The following is a 19,351-nucleotide window of genomic DNA, read 5'->3' on the forward strand; positions in this document are numbered from 1 at the left end:
ACCTTAAATTATAATTAAATTTAAACAGATTTTTTCGGCATTTTTGTTTTGGTAAAATAATTGTCTACCTATCTCCTCATAGACGTGCCCATTTTACTCCGAAGCCAAACCGCCAGACCGGCTACCGGGTAGAATTTCGGTTTTTGCAATTGAAGGTATGAGTGAGGCTATGATTTTGTTCAAGTAATGGATGTATAAGCGAGTTGTAGCTTTTGTTACGTTTGTAGTTTATTTGCACTCGCTGCCGCTCTTTAAAGGGAACGAGTTTAAGGGGCGGCTAGCAAGACCTCCTCCCATGCAGCTACACGCAGCGATCTGAAACGTTTTAAACGTGTACAGTAGTTAGAAATTACCCACAAACGTCGAATGCCTGCTGTTGTTCTGATATACTTATAATAGTTTCTTAATGGGAGAAATTATCCAGTCATCTACGTGTTATCTCTGTTAATTTACCAAAAACAATGAATGCTAGCTGCTCATGGGTAAAATTAAATATGTAATTGGGTAAATTGTTTATGTCAAAGCGTCCTCGTTAGATGTATTATTGAAAGTCTTTTTTTTTTTTATTATCTCACTTTGTTTCTAGAAATCCTTTCTGTTTTCTGTTGCAGCGTGGAAGCAATGGAGACTACAGAAATGGAGGCGGAGCCTCAGGCTGTAGAAGAACAACCACCACCAAATGACCTGCCTCCCGATGACTTGCCCCTGAATGACCAGCCTCTGGAGGACCAGCCTCTGGATGACCAGCCTCTGGAGGACCAGCCTCTGGATGACCTGCCTCTGAATGATCAGCCTCCCGATTACCTTCCTTCGAATGATCTGCCTCCGAATGATCTGCCTCCAAATGATCAGCCTCCGAATGATCTGCCTCCAAATGATCAGCCTCCGAATAACCAGCCTTCAAAAAACCAACAACCAAATCCTAATCCAAACCCAAAGAAAAAGAAAAAGGTACATGGATTGTAAAACAATGTCCAATTTAAACTATTTTACATATTTGCTGTAATTGGAGAAACAAAGTTCACCCTTTAGCAAGTTCAGAGTCTTGTTTATCAAGACTGTACAATGATCCCTTACGTGTTGTAAAGTTATTTGAATCTAACAGTAAGGGAACAAAAAGTCTACAGATCTGATCGTGCTATGATTTACTGAAACACAAAGCAGAGCTGAACTGGAGTTAGCGTGCTTCCATAATCACATTTAGCAGCAGCATTTTTAAGTGGTCCTTCTTTGGATTACTTTATCAGCCTCCCATCTCTGTGGAGGAATCTGTCCCTGCTCTGTTTTTAGGTAAATTGAATTTTGAGGTAATTAATTTCCATGTTTCCAGCATCATGAAGCTAGTTTACTTCTTACCTGGGTCTGTCACCGTGGTAAGATGTTCAGGAAAACTAACATCTGCCAGAGCAGGTTAGGATTCAGAATTACAAATCAAGTCAGTTAAAAACAAACCTGATAAAATTAACAAAAATCAAAAGGATAGTGGTGTGTAAACTCTTTTTTTTTCCCCTCTTCTGTAAATTTTACCATAAAATATCTTAAGATTTCTCAGTAGAATTATTACTAATGCACATAAACAGATTGATAACTCAGAAGTTTAAAATTTAAAGCAATTTCTAAATTGCAAAGCATACCACTCTCCAAAACCCTTCCTAATGTGTCTGAACATTTGTTATACTCAACTTATCACAATACAGTCATAACATGGTTAATATACAGTAGTAACTTGTGTTACTGGATAATTTGCAAATCATTTAAGACAAAAAGGGTTTAGTAGGGAGTTGTTTAAGCTTGATCTTCAAGGTTAGAACTAGTTTACTATTAACTAACGATACACAGGTACCTTGACTGCAACACCCTTCTTATATCACCATACTAAGTTGGCAGGAGGTGTTTGTGATGCTAAACATTTTTTCTTACCAAACCGGAAGGTCTTAACTTCTGGTAAGGTGGCCAATTGTCTTAAATGACTTCCACCTCCTATCAGAGACCTTAGATTACTTGGCAGCAGCAGCTTTATGTCCTTTCCTAGTTTAATTCGCAGGAGCAGTTACTGCTTTGAGGTCATTGCTGATGCCTCTCCTTCTTGGCATCGGGTTGACAGAGACCTGTATGCTCCAGACCAGCAAACTGTGTGGCCTGTGTTGTGTTTAGTTGAGTTTTAAAATAAAATTTAGACCTTGATAAACAGCAGATGATTTAAAATGCGTCTTGAGATATGCATCTGTAGAATTGAAAGAGGCTGTACTTGGTTTTTAGTGTTGGGATTCAACATTAGGTTTAATTGACAAAGGTGAAGAGGCTAAAATTAGCATGGGGAGTGCATTGTCACAGAGAGTTTTTAACTGTATGGGTAAAGAGCAAATTCATCTTATTAGACCAATTTTCCATTTGGTTCAGGGAAAGTGAAACTCTTTGACCTTAAATGGTGATCAGCAAAAGTTCCCAGACTCTTTCCTCTTGACTCCTATTTTCATAGGTCCTGATACGGAAAATACGCTCTTAGATTGTTTGCCTGCTGCTGGGACCTGTTGCATCACCAGGATTTGGGGGAAACAATGCAAATATTACAGCAGATGGATTGACACTTTGTTGCAATCAATGTAGACTCTGTGAACAACACATTTAAACTCTAGTAAAATGGAATAGAGTAACCAGTCAAAAATTAACCAAACTGTGACATTTAAAAAGAGGAAGATGGTCAATAGTAATGTGTTGAAGTATAATAACCAATAAAATTAGTGATGGTTTTATGGTCTAGACATGTGGCTGTAGGAGGAAGTTTTATTTTAGTCACAGGTGATTATGGCAGGTTCTTAGCCTGTAAAAGTTCAACGTTTGCATTAAATTACTTCCAGCTCTGAATAAGTATAGGTAACGAAATGTACTCTTGAAAAGTATAAATATTTTTGTCCTGTTTGTTTTTAACCCTTTATCTAAAAGTTGCATTCATTCACACACCTGCCAACAGGTCTGTCAAATCTCTGCGTCCACCATCCTGTGAAAAATGTTCTCCTGGTCGAAAGTTTCCTTTGTCATTCCAGCCTTTAAGTGCAACAGGAAGCATCTCCAGGTTTGAACCATTCACCTCCTCAGCCTTCCTGTCTTGCAGTGGGATGGGCTGGCTCTTTTGCCTTCAGTCCTACCAGGGGCCACGGTGCTGTATCTCTGGTACCATCCAGGCCCCGGTGTACATGGAAGTGGGCTGCTGCTTCTGCAGCACCATGCTGTGTACACATAGGCACTGAGCTCTCAATGGCTGACTGTGCAGGAATCGATGCTGGGCTGGCACCGTTGGCTGTCAGGAGCTTTTTAAGGCCAGCTGCTGATTCCTCAAGCACAGAGCATCACTCTTAAGATGTAAACTCAAGTCTGCTTTGCATCCAACTTGTTTAATCTTCTGTACCTCTATAGTTTATTTTACAGCAAGAAGGATAATTAGCCTGCCTTTTGATATAAGGCCTTTAAGAATCAATTAAAAGTATTTTTTCACCCACCGGACTAGGGCTGGACGATAATTCAATAATAATTATATATATATATATATATCTAATGATCAATAGATGTGTGGTTCAATAGAAGAAAAAGGGGTCAATAGAAAGTTCAATAGAAAAACAGTTTTCCTTCCTTTTGCGTTCTAGCCTATCATGTAGGCAGTGTCTGAAATTAACTTCCTGATTCACCAGCCAAGTTGGCCGGTAGACGTAAAAATCAACCAGCCAAGCACATTTTTTTTTTTTTACTGGCCAAAGTAAGTCTGACTGACTCCTGCTAAATATCGCCACATAATCCCGCTACGTAATTAGCTTGAGCTAAACGCTAGTTGCTAGCAAACGGACATGACACAGTTGCTGTCGTTGTGTACATACTCGTTTGTTGTCATACGAGCTGACAGCAGAGGACCATAAAGAGACATCCACCCAAATGATGGCTGGAAAACAAGATTTATTTGGTACAAAAATTTACTCGCCATGTGGCAGCTAGCCCTCTGAAATTTACTCACCAAACGGAAAATTTGCTCGTATTTGGCGTCTAGTGAGTGTTAATTTCGTACCCTGCTTGTAGGTTAATACTACAGTGCACGGTTCTTTCTTCTTCTTTTTTTAAGACTTAGTTTTGGTAAAAAGTTGGTTGAATAAAGGGTTGTGTTTGAAATCAGTGTCGTTTATGTAAGAATAGGTCATAAAGCATGGCGATCAATATGATTTTTATTTTAACCATATCATTTTTTTCTATATCGTCCAGCCCTACACCAGACTGTGCATCTTTGGTGGGGATTTATGTCTTTTACCCTTTTTTTTTTACAAAATGTTTGTGTGATTAACTGGAAACATTCTAGAGTAAAATAGTCAATCTCCCCAGATATTCTTATTTATCTTAAATAATAGCGGTACCCTTCGGTTCCTTTGCGAGGGGCTGAGGCCGGGCTTGTTTGGCCGGACATCCGTCTGGCCAGAGGAGCCGGCGGGTCTTTACCTCGCCGCTCTCTTGTCCGGCCGCAGCAGACAAGTGTGTATTCTGAACCCTGTGTTAATGTTGCCGCTCTGCGTTTTCCCTCATGAACCCAGTACCGCGGTGCTGCTGTCCTCGCCTGACGAGAGTTCAGTTCAGAGCCGAGGCACACCCCCGTTCCCCGGGCGGCCCTCTGCGTGACGCGGGGGGCTCACGGAGAACGAGGGGGAAACGCACGGCTCTGCGGCGTGAATGGTGTGGCGGACGTGGACCAGGTGTCCTGTCCTGTGCTGGGTGTCATCCTGTCACTAACTCCTGTATGTGTCTCTCTCCTCCCCGTGGGTTTATCCCCGCCGCGCTGACAGAAAAAGCAGCCACTGCACTCTGCTGACATAGGTAAGTGTCCTTACACACGGCACCACTCCCTGTGCTGCGAGTCGAAGCGTGAGGTCTTGGTCTCTGTGCTTCATGTCGTGGGCGGTGGGCGACCCGTTCGCCGCCCAGTGACCCCCGGGGGACTCTTTTTCGGTGCCGTCACGTAGTCCTGAGCTCACCGCACGGTTTCCTGTCTGCCTCAACGGGTGACCGGCGTAGATTGTAAAACCTTTCTGAACACTAATAGACATTGGGACACATTCTCCCCGAGATGCCGCCGCATCGTTTCTGTCGGATAAGTGTTTAATCTTTTAAACATTTCCAAGTACGGTGTTTTACACCGGCAACGTTCTACTAAAAAAAAAGGATCTTCACCTGGTCATCAGTATAAAGCTGATGCTTCGTTTCTGTGGCGCAGCGGCGAGTCCCGTGGTGCTGAGCGCAGCGAGAAGCACAGCGACCTGCAGACCGGTGTGGGCCTAGGCGGGGATTGGCTAAGGGGCGGTTGCGCTCCTTTTTTCTCCCAGATTCCTAAAAGCTTTTAAGGAGTTTGGATGTCTGGCGGTGTTCAGTTAATGGGAAAATAAGCTCACTGCTCATCAGTTGTTGCAAATCCCGCAGCAACGCCACAGGCTCCGTCGTTTTAACGGTGGCAGGTTTATTCTGGCAGGAAATCTGAAGTGGCTAGTCGGAGCGTTTGTTTTGTTATTGTAAAGCTGCCGCATCGCGCTGATCGCTGCTTTTGTATTTCAGTGTTCTCCAAAGGCAATTCTTTCCACACGCTGCCCTCTCTGAGCAAGCTGTTGAAGACCGTCCCCGACACCATCGTTGGTAAGGAGATGAGCCAACGTGATACTTGAAAGCATAACTTATTCCTGTTCTCATAAAGATCTTAGATTGTAAAGAAACGAGGTTGTGAACAATTGTGAAGTGGAAGAAAATGAATACATAGTTTTCATAAACTTTAATGAATAGAAATCATTATATCCTCATTAGTTTTTACAGCTACGGCAAGCCTTCTGGGTTATGCCTAGGGCTGGGCGATATGGATTAAAAAATAAATCTCAGATTTTATAATACCAAATCCGATTAATACATTTTTTTTCCTCCTTTTTGTTTCATAAAAAGAAATTAAAGTTAAGGCAAGGCAAATTTATTTATATAGCACAATTCAGTACAGGGACAATGCAAAGTGCTTTACATGATTAAAATATAGCAAATTAAAACAGAATAAAAGCAAGTAGGAATAAAATGTAGATAGAAATTAGAACAAAGAAGTGGTGATTCAGTTAACTAGAACAGTTGAAGGCAATCCTAAACAAATGTGTTTTTAATCTTGATTTAAAGGAACTCAGGCTTTCCACACTTTTACAGTTTTCTGGAAGTTTGTTCCAGATAAGTGGAGCATAGGAACTAAATGCTGCTTCTCCTTGTTTGGTTCTGGTTCTAGGTATGCAGAGTAGGCTGGAGCCAGAAGACCTGAGTGGTCTGGAGGGTTGATACACTGATGACAAGTCTGTAATGTATTTAGGTGCTAAGCCATTCAGGGATTTATAGAAGAAGTATTTTAAAGTCTATTCTATGAGATACAGTTAGCCAGTGTAAGGACTTTAGAACTGGGGTTATGTGCTCTACTTTCTTAGTCTTAGTGAGGACACGGGCAGCAGCGTTCTGGATCAGCTGCAGCTGTCTGATCCACTTTTTAGGCAGACCTGTGAAAACACCGTTGCAGTAATCAATTTGACTAAAAATTAACACATGGATTAGTTTTTAAAGAAATTATTTTAAAACCTTGTAAAACAAGATGGCAGCCGTGCCATTATAAACAATAAAAATATAACAAAACATTTGCTGCCAGTGGTATTACACATTGAGCTAAGAACAGGCTTCACTGCACTTGTGAACCTCAAACTAAGTTAAAAAAATAAGTAAATAAGTAAATGAAGTACCTCGTATTATGGTAAAAAAAAAAAGTTTCCACTTAACAATATTTTGACAATACATTTGCCTAAACATATATTCAGCATCTTCATGGAAACCCAATGAGTGTATTTGCAACACAAAATCCAGATTTTCCAAAAATGAAATCTTAAAGAAATGTAAATTTGAATTAATCGATTTATCGCCCAGCCCTAGTTATGCCTCTACCGCATTGCTGCATCTTGATGATTTTTATTTTGATTACGAAAATCCAAACACAGTTGGTTTTTTGATTAACTGGATTTGAATATACAATACATTTTACTCAGTTTTAGACGAGTTAGTTGTTTGGAAAATGTTAGCAGAATGGTAGCTAGAAGGCAGAATCACTGATAGGTTGGAGGTTTCTCAAAAAACCTGACTTACTAATCTAATATAGTGACCTTGAACATAACACTTCCCCTCCGGAGGATTAATGTCTCATTAAGTCTTTCTCATAAACTGTACTTTACAGCCTTTGCATGTCCCACTTTTAAGTTTAGTTGCAAGAAAGAAAGGGGGAAAAGAAGTAAACTGTATTCTCTTTCCTCCACCTCACAAGTATGAGCTACGATATGTCACTGAAGTTAATGTTTGTAATGCAAGTATAAATTGTTTGGGGGGGCTGGGATACTTTTGTAAGGGTTTTTTATTTCCCTTTTTGTTAAAAGATAAACGAGTAATGATTCGATGCCCGCAGGTCTTCAGTATGTCTGGGAGTACCGCAGCCCGAGTAAAAGCATCCAGCCGCACTACCAGTGCAAACTGTGCGCCCTGTCGCGCGTGCAGCACGACATGGTGGATCACGTCAAAGGCTGGAAACACAGCTTCAGATACCTGGTGAGTGCAGCTGCCTTCCCGAGCCACAGAGACACTTTGCTGAACACAAACACCGAGCACATGTTTTTTTTTGTCTGAACCAGAAAAAGGCTCACCCTGACAAGGCCACCTGGGAGGAGGAAGAAGGCGTCAAAGACCCCGTGGTCCGAAGGGCAGTCAAGGCGGCTGCTGCCGAGGTGGAGAAGGCAGAGGGGCGCGGACAAATTCGGGTATGTAATATTTTTTTTTACAACTGGAGAGGTTCTTCTTTGTCTATCTGGTTCATAAGGCGGTCCGCCAGGGTTATCATATGCTGGGAGAAACCCTGGCTATTAATTATGGTCTTTTATGGAGCGCTAACCGCTACTACTGTGTGTGGCTGTGTGGTGAGAGCCAGGACAGTGACGTTAAAAGATGGATAAAATACGACATGACCGAAATTCTGGGAGGGAATTAGAGAGGAAATTTCAAATATTATGCACACTTATATTGATTGGAACCCCCGGATCTTTGTTCTGGGAATTCCCCCAAATAATTTAAGTAAAGAAGAACAATGCTTATTTGGTATCCTTGTTCTCGTAGCCAAAAAAATGATAACAGTAAGTTGGTATAAACCTTTACCCCCTACGGTAAATCAATGGAAAGAGAAACTAGTGAACGTTTTATACGATGGAGAAAATAACAGCAAAATTAAACTTGTCCACTGGTTTATTTGAGAAAAGATGGAGTCCTTTGAAGACATATTTCCAATTAATATTGTAAGTAAGATAATTGTAAACACACAGGTACGTACTTTATAGGTAGACTTAACATATATCTCTGTTGTGATAAAAATAAGTCACTTGAGAAAGACTTCTCCTTTATTTCATCCCCCGTGGAGGAAAAAAAAAAAAAAAACTAAATAACTCGATTTTCAGCTCGCCGACTTGTTTAGTTGTTGTTCAACTATTTGTATGGTTGTATTGGAAACTGTTGTATCTGGCTTACTGTATTGATCATTGATTTTGAATATTGATCTAATAAAATAAAGTCTTTGTTCAAAAAAAAAAAAAATACGACATGACCTTTCAATGTGGACGCTTTGAAAAATATTCAATATGTATCCAAATTAGTACCACATATGGAAGTGGCACAACCAGATTTTTTTTGGGGGGGGTGTAAAAAGAACGGAGTTGGGCCGTTCGCAATGCCGTTAAACAGTTGGATGTTGGTCGCATATGGGCAAAAAGGTCGGATTTGGGTTGCATTTTACTGCAGTGTGAACGGGGCCCTTAGATTCTCCGGCCTAAATTTACCGGACCAATCTCAGTGCTGGAGACAGATTAGGATTCTTCACTCTTAGTGCCAGAATTACCCATAATCCAGCTGTGCTTTTATGCAGGGTCCCTGCTGATCCTTTAAAAAGTCTTAAAAGGCATTGAATTCTGTAATATAAAACTAAGGCCTTAATTGGCATTAAAATGTCTTAAATCAGTCTTTCTTAGGTCTTAAAATTGTTACCAGGTCATAAATAGGATTTTATTTTTGTAATCCTTACCAAACAGTAAAGTAATTGACACAATTATATATTTTTTTAAATTTACCGAACGGCTCAATTGTTTCTGTCCCGATAGCGGAACCAATAAAAACTGTTGCGGCCGGACCATAGCTGTGAAAAAGAGTTGGCACTGGTTATGTTGTGATTTTTAAAACTGATTTTATAGTTTATTTTAGTAGGGAACAAAACAAAGTTTGTGAATTCAGTTCAGTAGTTGTTAAAAATATATCTGTAATTTGTGTGTTTTTTAGCTTTCTTCCTATATGGAATGTTTTTCAAAATTTTTAACATGTCTACTGAGCCAGAAAGTAATGGTTTATGTTAAAATAAACATTTGTGTGAAGTTGTCGCAACCAGGTTTATCTTGTTTATCGTGAAGTTGGTCTTAACTTTTTATTTCAAGTGGCATTAAAAAGTCTTCAATTTAACTTGCCTTATGCTGTAGGAACCCTGTTATGTAACCGTAGTAGTCAAAATGGCAGCCACAGCGGAGCGATGTTTAAACGATGCCCGTTATTATGTCCTTAATGAGCTGCATATATCGTTAATACATCAATAACTGGGTGCTCTATGGGCTAAAACAGCATTTCGCCTGGAGGAACCATTGTCATACTAGCCCCTGTATGACAGAGGGAGGCGCCGTTTATATTTTGGATGAATCACTGTTAATTTGTTTAGCATGAGTGCATAATATAGTTTTCTGTGTCTCCTCTGGTGTTTAGGTGATCCTGAAGGAGCCACATCTGGTGCCTGCCTTTAAAGGACTCCGTGAGTGACTTTGCTTTGTTCGTGCCGTGGTAAACCTTTGTACATACTCACCAACGGAGGTCTCAGACATTTCCATACGTCTTTAAACAGCGTGAACACTTCAATGATTTTAGGTTTGTCTCTGCTTTCCTGGGATTCCTCACAGGTTCTGCTACTCCTAAAGCTGCGCCCCCACCAGGTCAGGCGATGGGACCTATGGGTCCCCCATTCGGTGAGCTCTCTCTGCATCTACAGCCGCATCTTGCTCAATTACATCGTTAAATCATTTCACCCATTCAGTTTTGTGCAACTTGAACAGATTACACAGTTATATAATTCAAGTGTATATTTTCTGTTTTTTGGTTATCATGGCTTACAGCTAATAAACCCTAAAAGTCAGTTTCAAAACTATTATATTTAGTACAATTACAAGCAAAGCTGTTTACGTAATAAAACACATTTCTGATTTTCTTTTCAAAATCTTTAATTAAAACCACCAATTCCAGGATTACATATTATTATACATTTAATAAAATTAAGAAATCTGTGATATTTTAATCATTAAACAATTTCCACGATTTTTTTCCTGTCACTCTTTTAACATTGTATTTATTAAATAAAATACTGTATATAGATGTTAAGTACATTTAATAGTTAATATAAGAAAAACATAGGTAAAGAGAAACTTATTAGTACAGATCTTTATACTTATTTGAGATCCTCTAGTGGGGCTCTCTGGCCAGTGATACCTTGGTCATCAAAGCAGGTATTGGTACCTTTAGTCATGATGAAAAAATGAAAGCAGCATTTCCATTAAGCTCAGACTTGTCTAAACCCCCTCCTCCATCCTTCTCTATGTTGAGTAAAGGCTCATACTAGCTAGGGTTCTAAAGACTTCTAAACTTAATGAGTATTTCCCTGCTTGGAGTTCCTACAAGACCTTTTTAGCTAGATAAGGACTCGACCGATCTACTAACCACCTCCCTCCCAGGGCCACACCCTGTTTCAGTGGACAAGTTGGCCAACCTAGTAACCTGAGGCCACTTATTTCCTGTCCACCGCCCTAGTTAACGGTGGCTCCTACTTTTACACAACGGCACTTGTTATTGGATTGGTTAAATTTTAGTGACTCAAAAGTTCCTAAGGGTGTTGAGTATTTTTTTTTTCTACAGGCAAACTTTTAACACTTCCTGAATATTTTTAGAACCATGCAGCATGTCTGTTTTTACAACCATTAAAGAACTCAATAAATGTTGACTCAATAATTGAATGTCCACAACTTCTAATAGAATTTCATATGCTTCTTTAATATGTATGCTTTAGCAAGGGATTAGTAACAGCATTATTAATCAACCACAGGAATCACTAATTAAAATGTAACCAACCTCCTAACTCTTCTCATCTAAGGCTGATTATGTTCAGGAGAGGCTTTTAATTTAGAGGAGCAGACTGACCGATACCACAGATGAAATCCCAAAGAGTCTCTGATTTCTGGGTGAAGGACTTGTTCAGATGAAAACCTTACTCCTCAGTGGCAACACTCTGATGTCCAGATGATGTCCTGCTCACAAAAACTCACAGCTTCAATCTCTGTCCCGACACCACGGGACTGAGGTTCATCGTTTTGGCTCGACGGGTTGCTTCAGCTTCAGCTCTGACTCCCGCTGAGTGAAGCTGCCTCTGGAACGATCAGGTTGTTTTCGTCGACCAGTTCAAAGCCACAGCGGCACTTCTTAACAGACTCGGTAGATCATTGGCACCAAATTGTGGAGGAAACCCGGAGAAAGGGAATTGGACTGAGTCTCACTGGTTCTCAGAGATGAGGGTTTCCCTGGTCATCCTTTGGCCAGTTGATCTTCTTACTTCTGTCTTGGGTCTTCTTTTCTTCTCACTGTAACGTGTCTTCTGTGATGAGCACTGGACACCCAAGTCATCTCCCATGTGTTTTGAGAACTGTTGGGAGTTTGCAAAACTCCAAAAAGTCCCCGTTAAAGTGGCAACATGGAGCGGTCAGCACAGCCAACAGGTCCCTTCCCCGTTTTCAGCCTGATGCGTGACAACCAGCAGGTTTCTTCCTCTTCTAGTCATCCTTCACCCTTTCAACTTTTACTGGTCAAACTCAAGATTGCCCCACAGCCTTCACTGAACACATTCAAAACATACTTCTTCTTTTCAGCCTGTCTAACACATCTACTTCATTAAAAACAATCATTCTGACTTTATTTCATTCATTCAGTACATACGTGCTTGAGCCTTTAATAAAGAGAAACAATGAATCAACCGTACAATTTCAGAGCTTTTATGTTACCTGTTTTACTTTATACATTTCATGTCCATATTATCTATTAATTTGTGAATAACATGGAATATGGAGGAGGTCGCCACACCACCGATCGTGGCAACTTGACACTCCTCACAGGTCAGGGAAGCAGAACTTCCTGATAGCCGGGTTCTCTTGACGTTTTCTCTGGTTCAGTGGTGTGTCCTAACACAAGGAATGTGTCCTGAATATCTTTGTTTGCTGTGGTTCTTGAAAAAACATAAATCCTTAATTGGCCCTTGCTTCACAATCCTCTGTGTTGCTTGTGAATGCATTTCATCTCAACGCACTTTCTCCGTCCAGTGAACTTTCCATTGAATAAATAACCAGGCCCTGTTGATATACCCTCCTTGTGAAACATTGGCTGCATCCGAAAACATCTGATTGGTAAGGACTCTAACCAAAGCGGAAGTGCTGTCTGAATAGTCCACTCAGTGAGGAAGGAGGTAGGAAAAGGAGCCTGTATGCTTCCTATCACAGCTACTTTAGCATAGAGAGCTCGCTATCTCCCTTATTAGTGCTAAGGAGCTCTAAGGAATTCCACAATCCTTGGTGGGACATGATGTGTATAAGCACAGCCCACCTCATGGAAATAAACAAAAACATCCGGACAGAACACAGACTTTGTAGTTTTCGGAAGCCTGTAGGTTCAGATTTGAATCGCATCGTCCATGTGCGTTTCCGTTGCGTAGCGTCGAAGTTAAATGCCGTCCGAAATCAGCTCAGCAGTCCGAAGCTCCTTTCCTCCTCACGATGGACTTCTTACTGTTGAGCTCATCAAAGGACCTCATCAACAATATTTCTTTTATAAATTCTTAGTTTTATGTGAGACGTTGGAGTTCGATTGGCTGTATTCCATGATAATCAAAATTAAAGAAAAATGAATGCACCGTTTTGACGATATTCTAATTGGACGCACCGCTAACGCCTACTCTCTTGCAGGATGTTCCGGCATGGGTTCTGTGAACACAAACTAATACCTAATTAACTTGCACATTACAGGTCCGAGGTTCCAGGACAGGAGGTTCCAAGGAGAGTTCCCCTCTGGAGACGGACCAGGTTATGGGGGCTATATGTCAGGACCGGCTTTTCCTGACAGAGCCATGAACCGCGGGCCTTTCTCAGACGGTATGGGCCCCAGACGAGATGGATATGGAAGGGGTGCACCGATGGGTGAAAGCCACAACACGGGGTATACTGAGGGGTTCCAGGGCGGTTTCAGGGATCGACCAATGAGCAAGCCAATGGACCGGCCCGGCTTAATGGAAGCAGGCCCGGAGAGTAACAGCATCCCTGCTGTGCTTAAGCACCTGGTGCGTATCTTAAATTGTGCCGCTTGAATGAAACTACATATAGAGGCTTGTTGTAATCGGTCTTTGTCTGCAGGACTCGTTCCGAATAGAGAATGAGAATGACGCACAGCTGGTCCTGAAAGTGACGCAGAAACTCACAGACGTGCTGATGGAGTACAGGCTGAGGAGCATCCCGTCGGTACGCAGCCCTTTTAATCTCTCAAAACCACTCTCAGCTAACCTCCTACCAGTAAAGATGAGTCGTTCAGCTACGTTCTCGTTCTGCTTTGATGAACCTTTGATGCTGAATTTTTGGACGGTGACTGAAAGCCAAGTTCTGCTGCTGCTCTTAACCCCCACAGGCGCAGACTTTCATGAGGTCCACGGACTTTCCCAGCCCCTCTCCAACGTCGCAGGCCACCAACAACCGATATTCAAGTAATATCTCGGGTAAGAGCAACACTATTGCTCATCAGACTTGATTAAACCAGAGCTCTTTGTGGCTCGTGGGGTTCTCCGCCCAACTAGCCTTCCTCTTCTCCACTCTCATCCTCAGCATGTTCTCTTTAGTTTTAGCGGATTACAATGTTTCCTTTCTCCAAACAGACGAGTATGCGGGTCTTACAGTCCATGTGTTACATCGACGACAACAGAAATTGTTAAAGATGAAAGCCACTTCTTCCAATTATATTGATCTGATCGATGCTGCATTATTGGTGATTTACTGGCATCACTTTGTAGAGTTTCATAGGTTCACATGGGTTCTTTATAATTAATTTCTATCCTTAATCAACTGCTGACAGACTCACTTTCTTTTCATTTAAATAACAATCATGATTGTACTCAAGAGAAAAGAACAGATGGTTTTCTCAGCTGGGAATCTTTTTAGTCACTACAGCCAGAAGTGTGAATACTTTTTATTTCTGATTGAGTCTGATCATTTCTGCATGGAAATGTTGAAACAGATTCACCTCAACCTGTTTTTGTTTTGTTTCCTGTATTGTGTAGGTCCGCCCAGATATCCTGATGGTCCGCAGAGGTTTTTCAAATGACCAGAAGGTGGCGCCTCACTCCGCTCATCCATCCTTCACAGATGAACAGTCATGTCAATGAGTCGTTTTTTTTCCCCCCTGTGTGTACATACATGTTCCTAGATTAATGTTTTTCCTCAATGAAGCTGGTTTTCCCATTGTCGTTGCTTTTGCTTTTTTTTTTTTTCTACTTCCTCAGAGCACGACAGGTTTTAGTTGATAAATTGTAACTGTCCCCCTTTTTCCAGATGTAATAAAAATCCTGTTGACGTAATTGCAATAAAAGCAGTTTTCACGATCTTGGCGAATCGACAATCACGCTGTTTGGTCTTCATCAGCTGAGATTTCGTCTCCAGCTGCCAGTCCGTTGCTTTCTGGTTTCACGGTTAACTTCCTTTTGTTTTTTGGCAATCGGGCCCAAATCCTGGAGAAACTCGCCCCTTCGGTCTCTTTAACGCAGCCAAATATAATGTAGTTATTGAAGCTGGTGTGTAGAACTTGCTCTAATCTTTAATAATGATTTTTAAACACAAAACAAGCCAACCTGCGCCCAGAAAGCCTTGTATAAAACATTTATTCAGCCGTGTAGAAAGAACCATGAGCCTCAGCACTGTTTTCTGTGACCTGGGTGAGAAAGATCTGACGTCTTCAAAAAAATAAATCTCCACGGTGTCTTCTTTTCGTCATCGTAGTAGTTGTGATGTGGGAACATCTTGTATTTATCAGAACATTTATTACAAATGAATGTATGGATATGACCCTAATTATTAGAGGTCTTGGCATATAAAAAAAAAAAAACTCTTTAGTGCAACTCAAACATGTTAAACATTAATGGGTCACTGATGCCGACATTGAGGAACAAAGCGCCTCAGCTGTTCAGAATCTTCTCCTTTTGCTCCACGTTTATGCGCGTCAGAAGCACTTTGGTCCCCAGGAACTCTTCGCCGTGCATCGTCTGGGCCAGCGCCGCCTGCTCTTCGGATTCAAACGTCACCACGGCCTCGCCCCTGCTGCCGCCCTCGCCGTCCTGTAGCAGCACGATATCACCCAAGCACAGATTGAATTTACAGAACAGGCTCCGGATTTGACTTCTCTTCACATTTGCAGGCATGTTTCTGATAAAAACGTGCCGGCGCGCCGCTCTCTCCGGACCCTCTCCCTGCGGCGCTTCGGTCTTTAAGGGGTCCGGTTTTCTGAGGCGGCCGTGTAATCGTGGATCAGTCGGACCGGTCCTCTGATTTCTGGGGTGGTTTTTGGCCATCATCTCCCACATGACGTTCTTGGTGATCGGCGTCACCTCGATGTTACCAGAGCCCACGTGGCAGCCGGAGAGGTTGATGGCGTAGTCAAAGTCCTCCGGGCGTTTAAAAGCCAGGAAAGCCGTGTCGGTGAGGCTGCGTGTTTCGTCGAGCAGGTGGAGCACGTCTTTGTGCGGCATGCCGGGGCATCCAAACAGCTCTTTTATATCGGTCTTGGTGATGTTTCTTGGAAGGTTCCTGACCATGACTCTGTACTCGGAGGGTTTTGATAACGAAGCATCGGGTCCACCGTCGGGTTTTGGCTTTTTAAACGGTTTAAACTGAACCTGATTGTCTGGCTTCCTCTTGATCGGCAGAGAAGAAACAGATTTCCTCTCATGCCGTGATCTCTCCTTTGGAAAACGTTTGCGGCTCTCCGACCAGTCGTCGATAGCATTTCTACATTCTTGAAGAGCTCCTTCCCACATTTTTTCATCCGCTCCACGTACCTCCACACTGGTGGAGCCCAGCAGTTGCTGGTTGAAGCCAAGCGCATCAGTCGCCTCTTGTTTACTTGCAAACTTCACGAGGGAGCCGCGACTGATTCCCAGTTCAACGTTGACTATCGCTTCTTGCACATGCAGCCCTTTGAAAAACTTGCATATGTCGTCTTTCGTAGTTGAAGCTGGCAGGCCGAAGAGCCGCACGTAGCCCGGCCTCGAGTCCGAGGCGTGCTCCGGGTTGCTGACCTTGTCGGATAAAGCTGTGCCGCCGTCGGCCTTGGGAAACTCAAATGTCAGCCCGGCGGTCTGAGTGGACGCGAGACCTTTAAGGACGGTGCAGACTCCGAGGAGAAAAGCTGTGCCGGTGTCCAGAGGTCCGTCTGAAGCCGGCCTGTTGGCTGGACTCAGGTGGCGTTGCAGCGCGTTGGAAGCCGGCAGATCGGCGGTGTCAGGATCAAGAGGAAAGGCGGCTGAAGATGAAACTGCAGTACCATCACGTGGGCTGGAGACGAGCCTCGCCTTAGTTGTATCAACACCGTCTGACCCGGATTTGGGCTTCTTGTGTCTGTTGATATCAGCGTGCGGCCTTGACGTTTCGTTTGCAGCTTTAGGTTTCCTTACGGTGAGCAGAGTTCTCTTCTCCTTTAAGGACTTCTCCAGTTTCTTCTCCATCTCTTCCATGCTGCTGAGGTGAAGAGTTACCATAGAGCCTTTGAGGAGGTTTCCAGAGCGCTGCAAGGCGAGCTGTGCCTCGCTTTCAGTGCCAAATGCGATAAAAGCCTCACCGAGACTTCCTCCCACAATGTAAACTCCTCCATCGGGTATGTGCAAGGCTTCAAAGAACCCCCGTATATCTTTAGTGCCTGCGTTCACGTCCAGGCCTTCTAATCTGAGGATTGTGGTCATTCTTCCACGCTTTCTGTGTTGTCTGTGAAGCCAGAAGACTCAAATGAAAAAACAAAACGAGTCAAGAGAACAAGGGATATTATTTTTTTTTTTTAAGCCTTGAAAAGAGGAATGGTGCCGCAGGAAGAAAAAAAACTGCGTCACACATTCAAAGTAGCGGAAGGGGGAGAGCGGAGGAAAGGCGGGAACATCTAGGTAAAGGGGATAAACAATAACTCAAGCATTGAGTATCCGCTAATACTTACGTGCTTTGTGTGTGAGCGGTTGGATTTAAAAAGTCGTTTTAAGGGCTGTAATAGGGCGAGAATCCAGTGTTAAATGTTTCTTTACACCACAGTAAGCGACTACATGCCTCCTTTTCGCAGGTTTCCCTCCAAATGATCTTCAGGTGCGGGGTTTCCGCTCCTTTATTGACTCTGAGGTTCCGGGAAGCTCCGTACTGCCCCCTGGTGGACTGGGGTGGGATCTATATAAACAGAAGGTGAAACAGTTGTCAGTCATCTCAGAAAGTGAAACTCGTATATTATGGCGCTATGTGTGCCATTGCTTTAGGGTCAGTTTGCATCTCATTGAATCAGGTAGGAAAGCTGAACATGGCTTTTTGGAATGTGTTTTTTATTTATTATTTTTCCAAGTGAAATTTTTTAACTTGGAACTCAGACACTGCAACTTCTGAGTATAACTGGATGCTCCAAACAACTCTGAAACTGCAGTTTTCTAAATATGCCATTGTGGCGCTTCAATCGAATTACTTTTTTTAGTTTTAAATATCTATTTATAATTACTTGTCAGGCTTTAACTAAACCTCGTCCTTCACCCTTCTCTATTTTGGGGATAAAGAGTTCCTATGAGGCCTTTTTAGCTAGATTAGATAGATAGATAGATAGATAGATAGATAGATAGATAGATAGATAGATAGATATCCTTATTGTCATTTTGTATGCACAAAGTGCGTACAGAACGAAATTTCGTTTGCATACAGCTTGAAAAGAATCACTCTAAAAATCACAGTAGATTGCACTATTTTTCAGGATAAAGATGCAGCAGCGATTTATGTAAACAATTGAAATGAGAAACAATGTAACAATGTAAACAATAGTCCATAAGCAGGACTCGACCGATCTACTAACCCACCTAAGGCTACGCTCTTTTTCATTTGACAAGTTTGGCAACCTAGTAACCTGAGGCCACCTATTTCCTGTCCACCGCCTCAGTTAACGGTGGCGCTTACTCTTATACGCCACTTGTTATTGGATTGGTTAAGTTTTAACGACTCAAAATTCCCAAGGGTGCTGTTTATTAAATGTTTCTACAGGCAACCTTTAAAGACCACCTAAATATTTTTTAGAAACCATGTCTGTTTTACAACCATTAAAGAACTCAGTAAATATTGACTCAATAAATCGAATGTCCACAACTTCTAATAGAATTTGATATGCTTATTTAATCAGTACGCTTTAGCAGGGAATTAGAAACCGCATAATCAAGCAAATACAGAAATCACAAATTAAAACTTAACTAACTTCCTAACTCTATCTAAGGCTGATTAATAATATGTTCAGGAGAGGTTTTTAAATTTCAGAAAGCAGACAGACCCATAGATGGAATCTTAAGGTGACTGTTTCCCCGGCGAAGGAGTTGATCAAATGAAGAAGTTTCCTCCTCTTAATGGCCACGCTCTGATGTCCAGATGATGTACTGCTCACAAAGATTTACAGCTTGAGTTTCTGTCCTGACAGCCTGGGCTGAGGTTCATCTCTTTGGCTCGACAAGTTGTTTCAACTTCAGCTCTGACATCTGGTGGGTGAAGCTGCCTCTGGAAGGATCAGGTTGTTTTCATCGACCAGCCTCGCTGGTTTTCAGATACCAGGGGTTCTGTAGTCCTTTGGTCAGTCAGTCTTCTTTCTTGTGTCTTCTGTCTTGGGTCTTGTGTCTTCTGTCTTGGGTCTTCCTTCTTGAATTTTCTTTCTTCTGCTCCGTTTGACGTGTCTTCTATCATGAGAACTGAGCACACAAACCATCTCCTTTTTATGTGCTTGAAAACCGTTGGTGTCAGTTGATGATGATGTTGCAATAGGATCTTCCTCATTTAGAGGCCAGTCCCAGTAACAGGCCTCCTCTACATTCAGTTCCAACCCCCCACCCCCAAAAAAAACAGCCTTTATCGGACAA

General features: G+C 42.2%; 2 protein-coding genes across 2 annotated transcripts; one reads left to right on the plus strand and one right to left on the minus strand.

Moving 5' to 3' along the window:
• Positions 1–49: 49 nt before the first annotated feature.
• On the plus strand, positions 50–14,830 carry si:ch211-197h24.6 (bromodomain-containing protein 4). The gene is made up of 12 exons (XM_012849314.3): positions 50–155; positions 612–951; positions 4,818–4,848; positions 5,581–5,658; positions 7,487–7,626; positions 7,710–7,835; positions 9,865–9,910; positions 10,056–10,121; positions 13,212–13,522; positions 13,596–13,700; positions 13,864–13,951; positions 14,510–14,830. The coding sequence occupies exons 2-12, from the start codon at positions 622–624 to the stop codon at positions 14,551–14,553; spliced, it is 1,365 nt and encodes a 454-aa protein (XP_012704768.2). The 5' UTR covers positions 50–155; positions 612–621; the 3' UTR covers positions 14,554–14,830.
• rbm12ba (RNA binding motif protein 12Ba) lies at positions 14,707–19,102 on the minus strand. Its single transcript, XM_012849312.3, has 3 exons — positions 18,775–19,102; positions 17,425–17,645; positions 14,707–17,201 (listed from the first exon to the last, which is right to left on the minus strand). Exon 3 carries the CDS (start codon positions 17,177–17,179, stop codon positions 15,401–15,403), a length of 1,779 nt encoding a protein of 592 aa, XP_012704766.2. The 5' UTR covers positions 17,180–17,201; positions 17,425–17,645; positions 18,775–19,102; the 3' UTR covers positions 14,707–15,400.
• Between the last annotated feature and the right edge of the window lie 249 nt (positions 19,103–19,351).

This window comes from Fundulus heteroclitus, chromosome 3, assembly GCF_011125445.2.
Source record: "Fundulus heteroclitus isolate FHET01 chromosome 3, MU-UCD_Fhet_4.1, whole genome shotgun sequence".
In the NCBI taxonomy this organism is placed as follows: Eukaryota; Metazoa; Chordata; class Actinopteri; order Cyprinodontiformes; family Fundulidae; genus Fundulus; species Fundulus heteroclitus.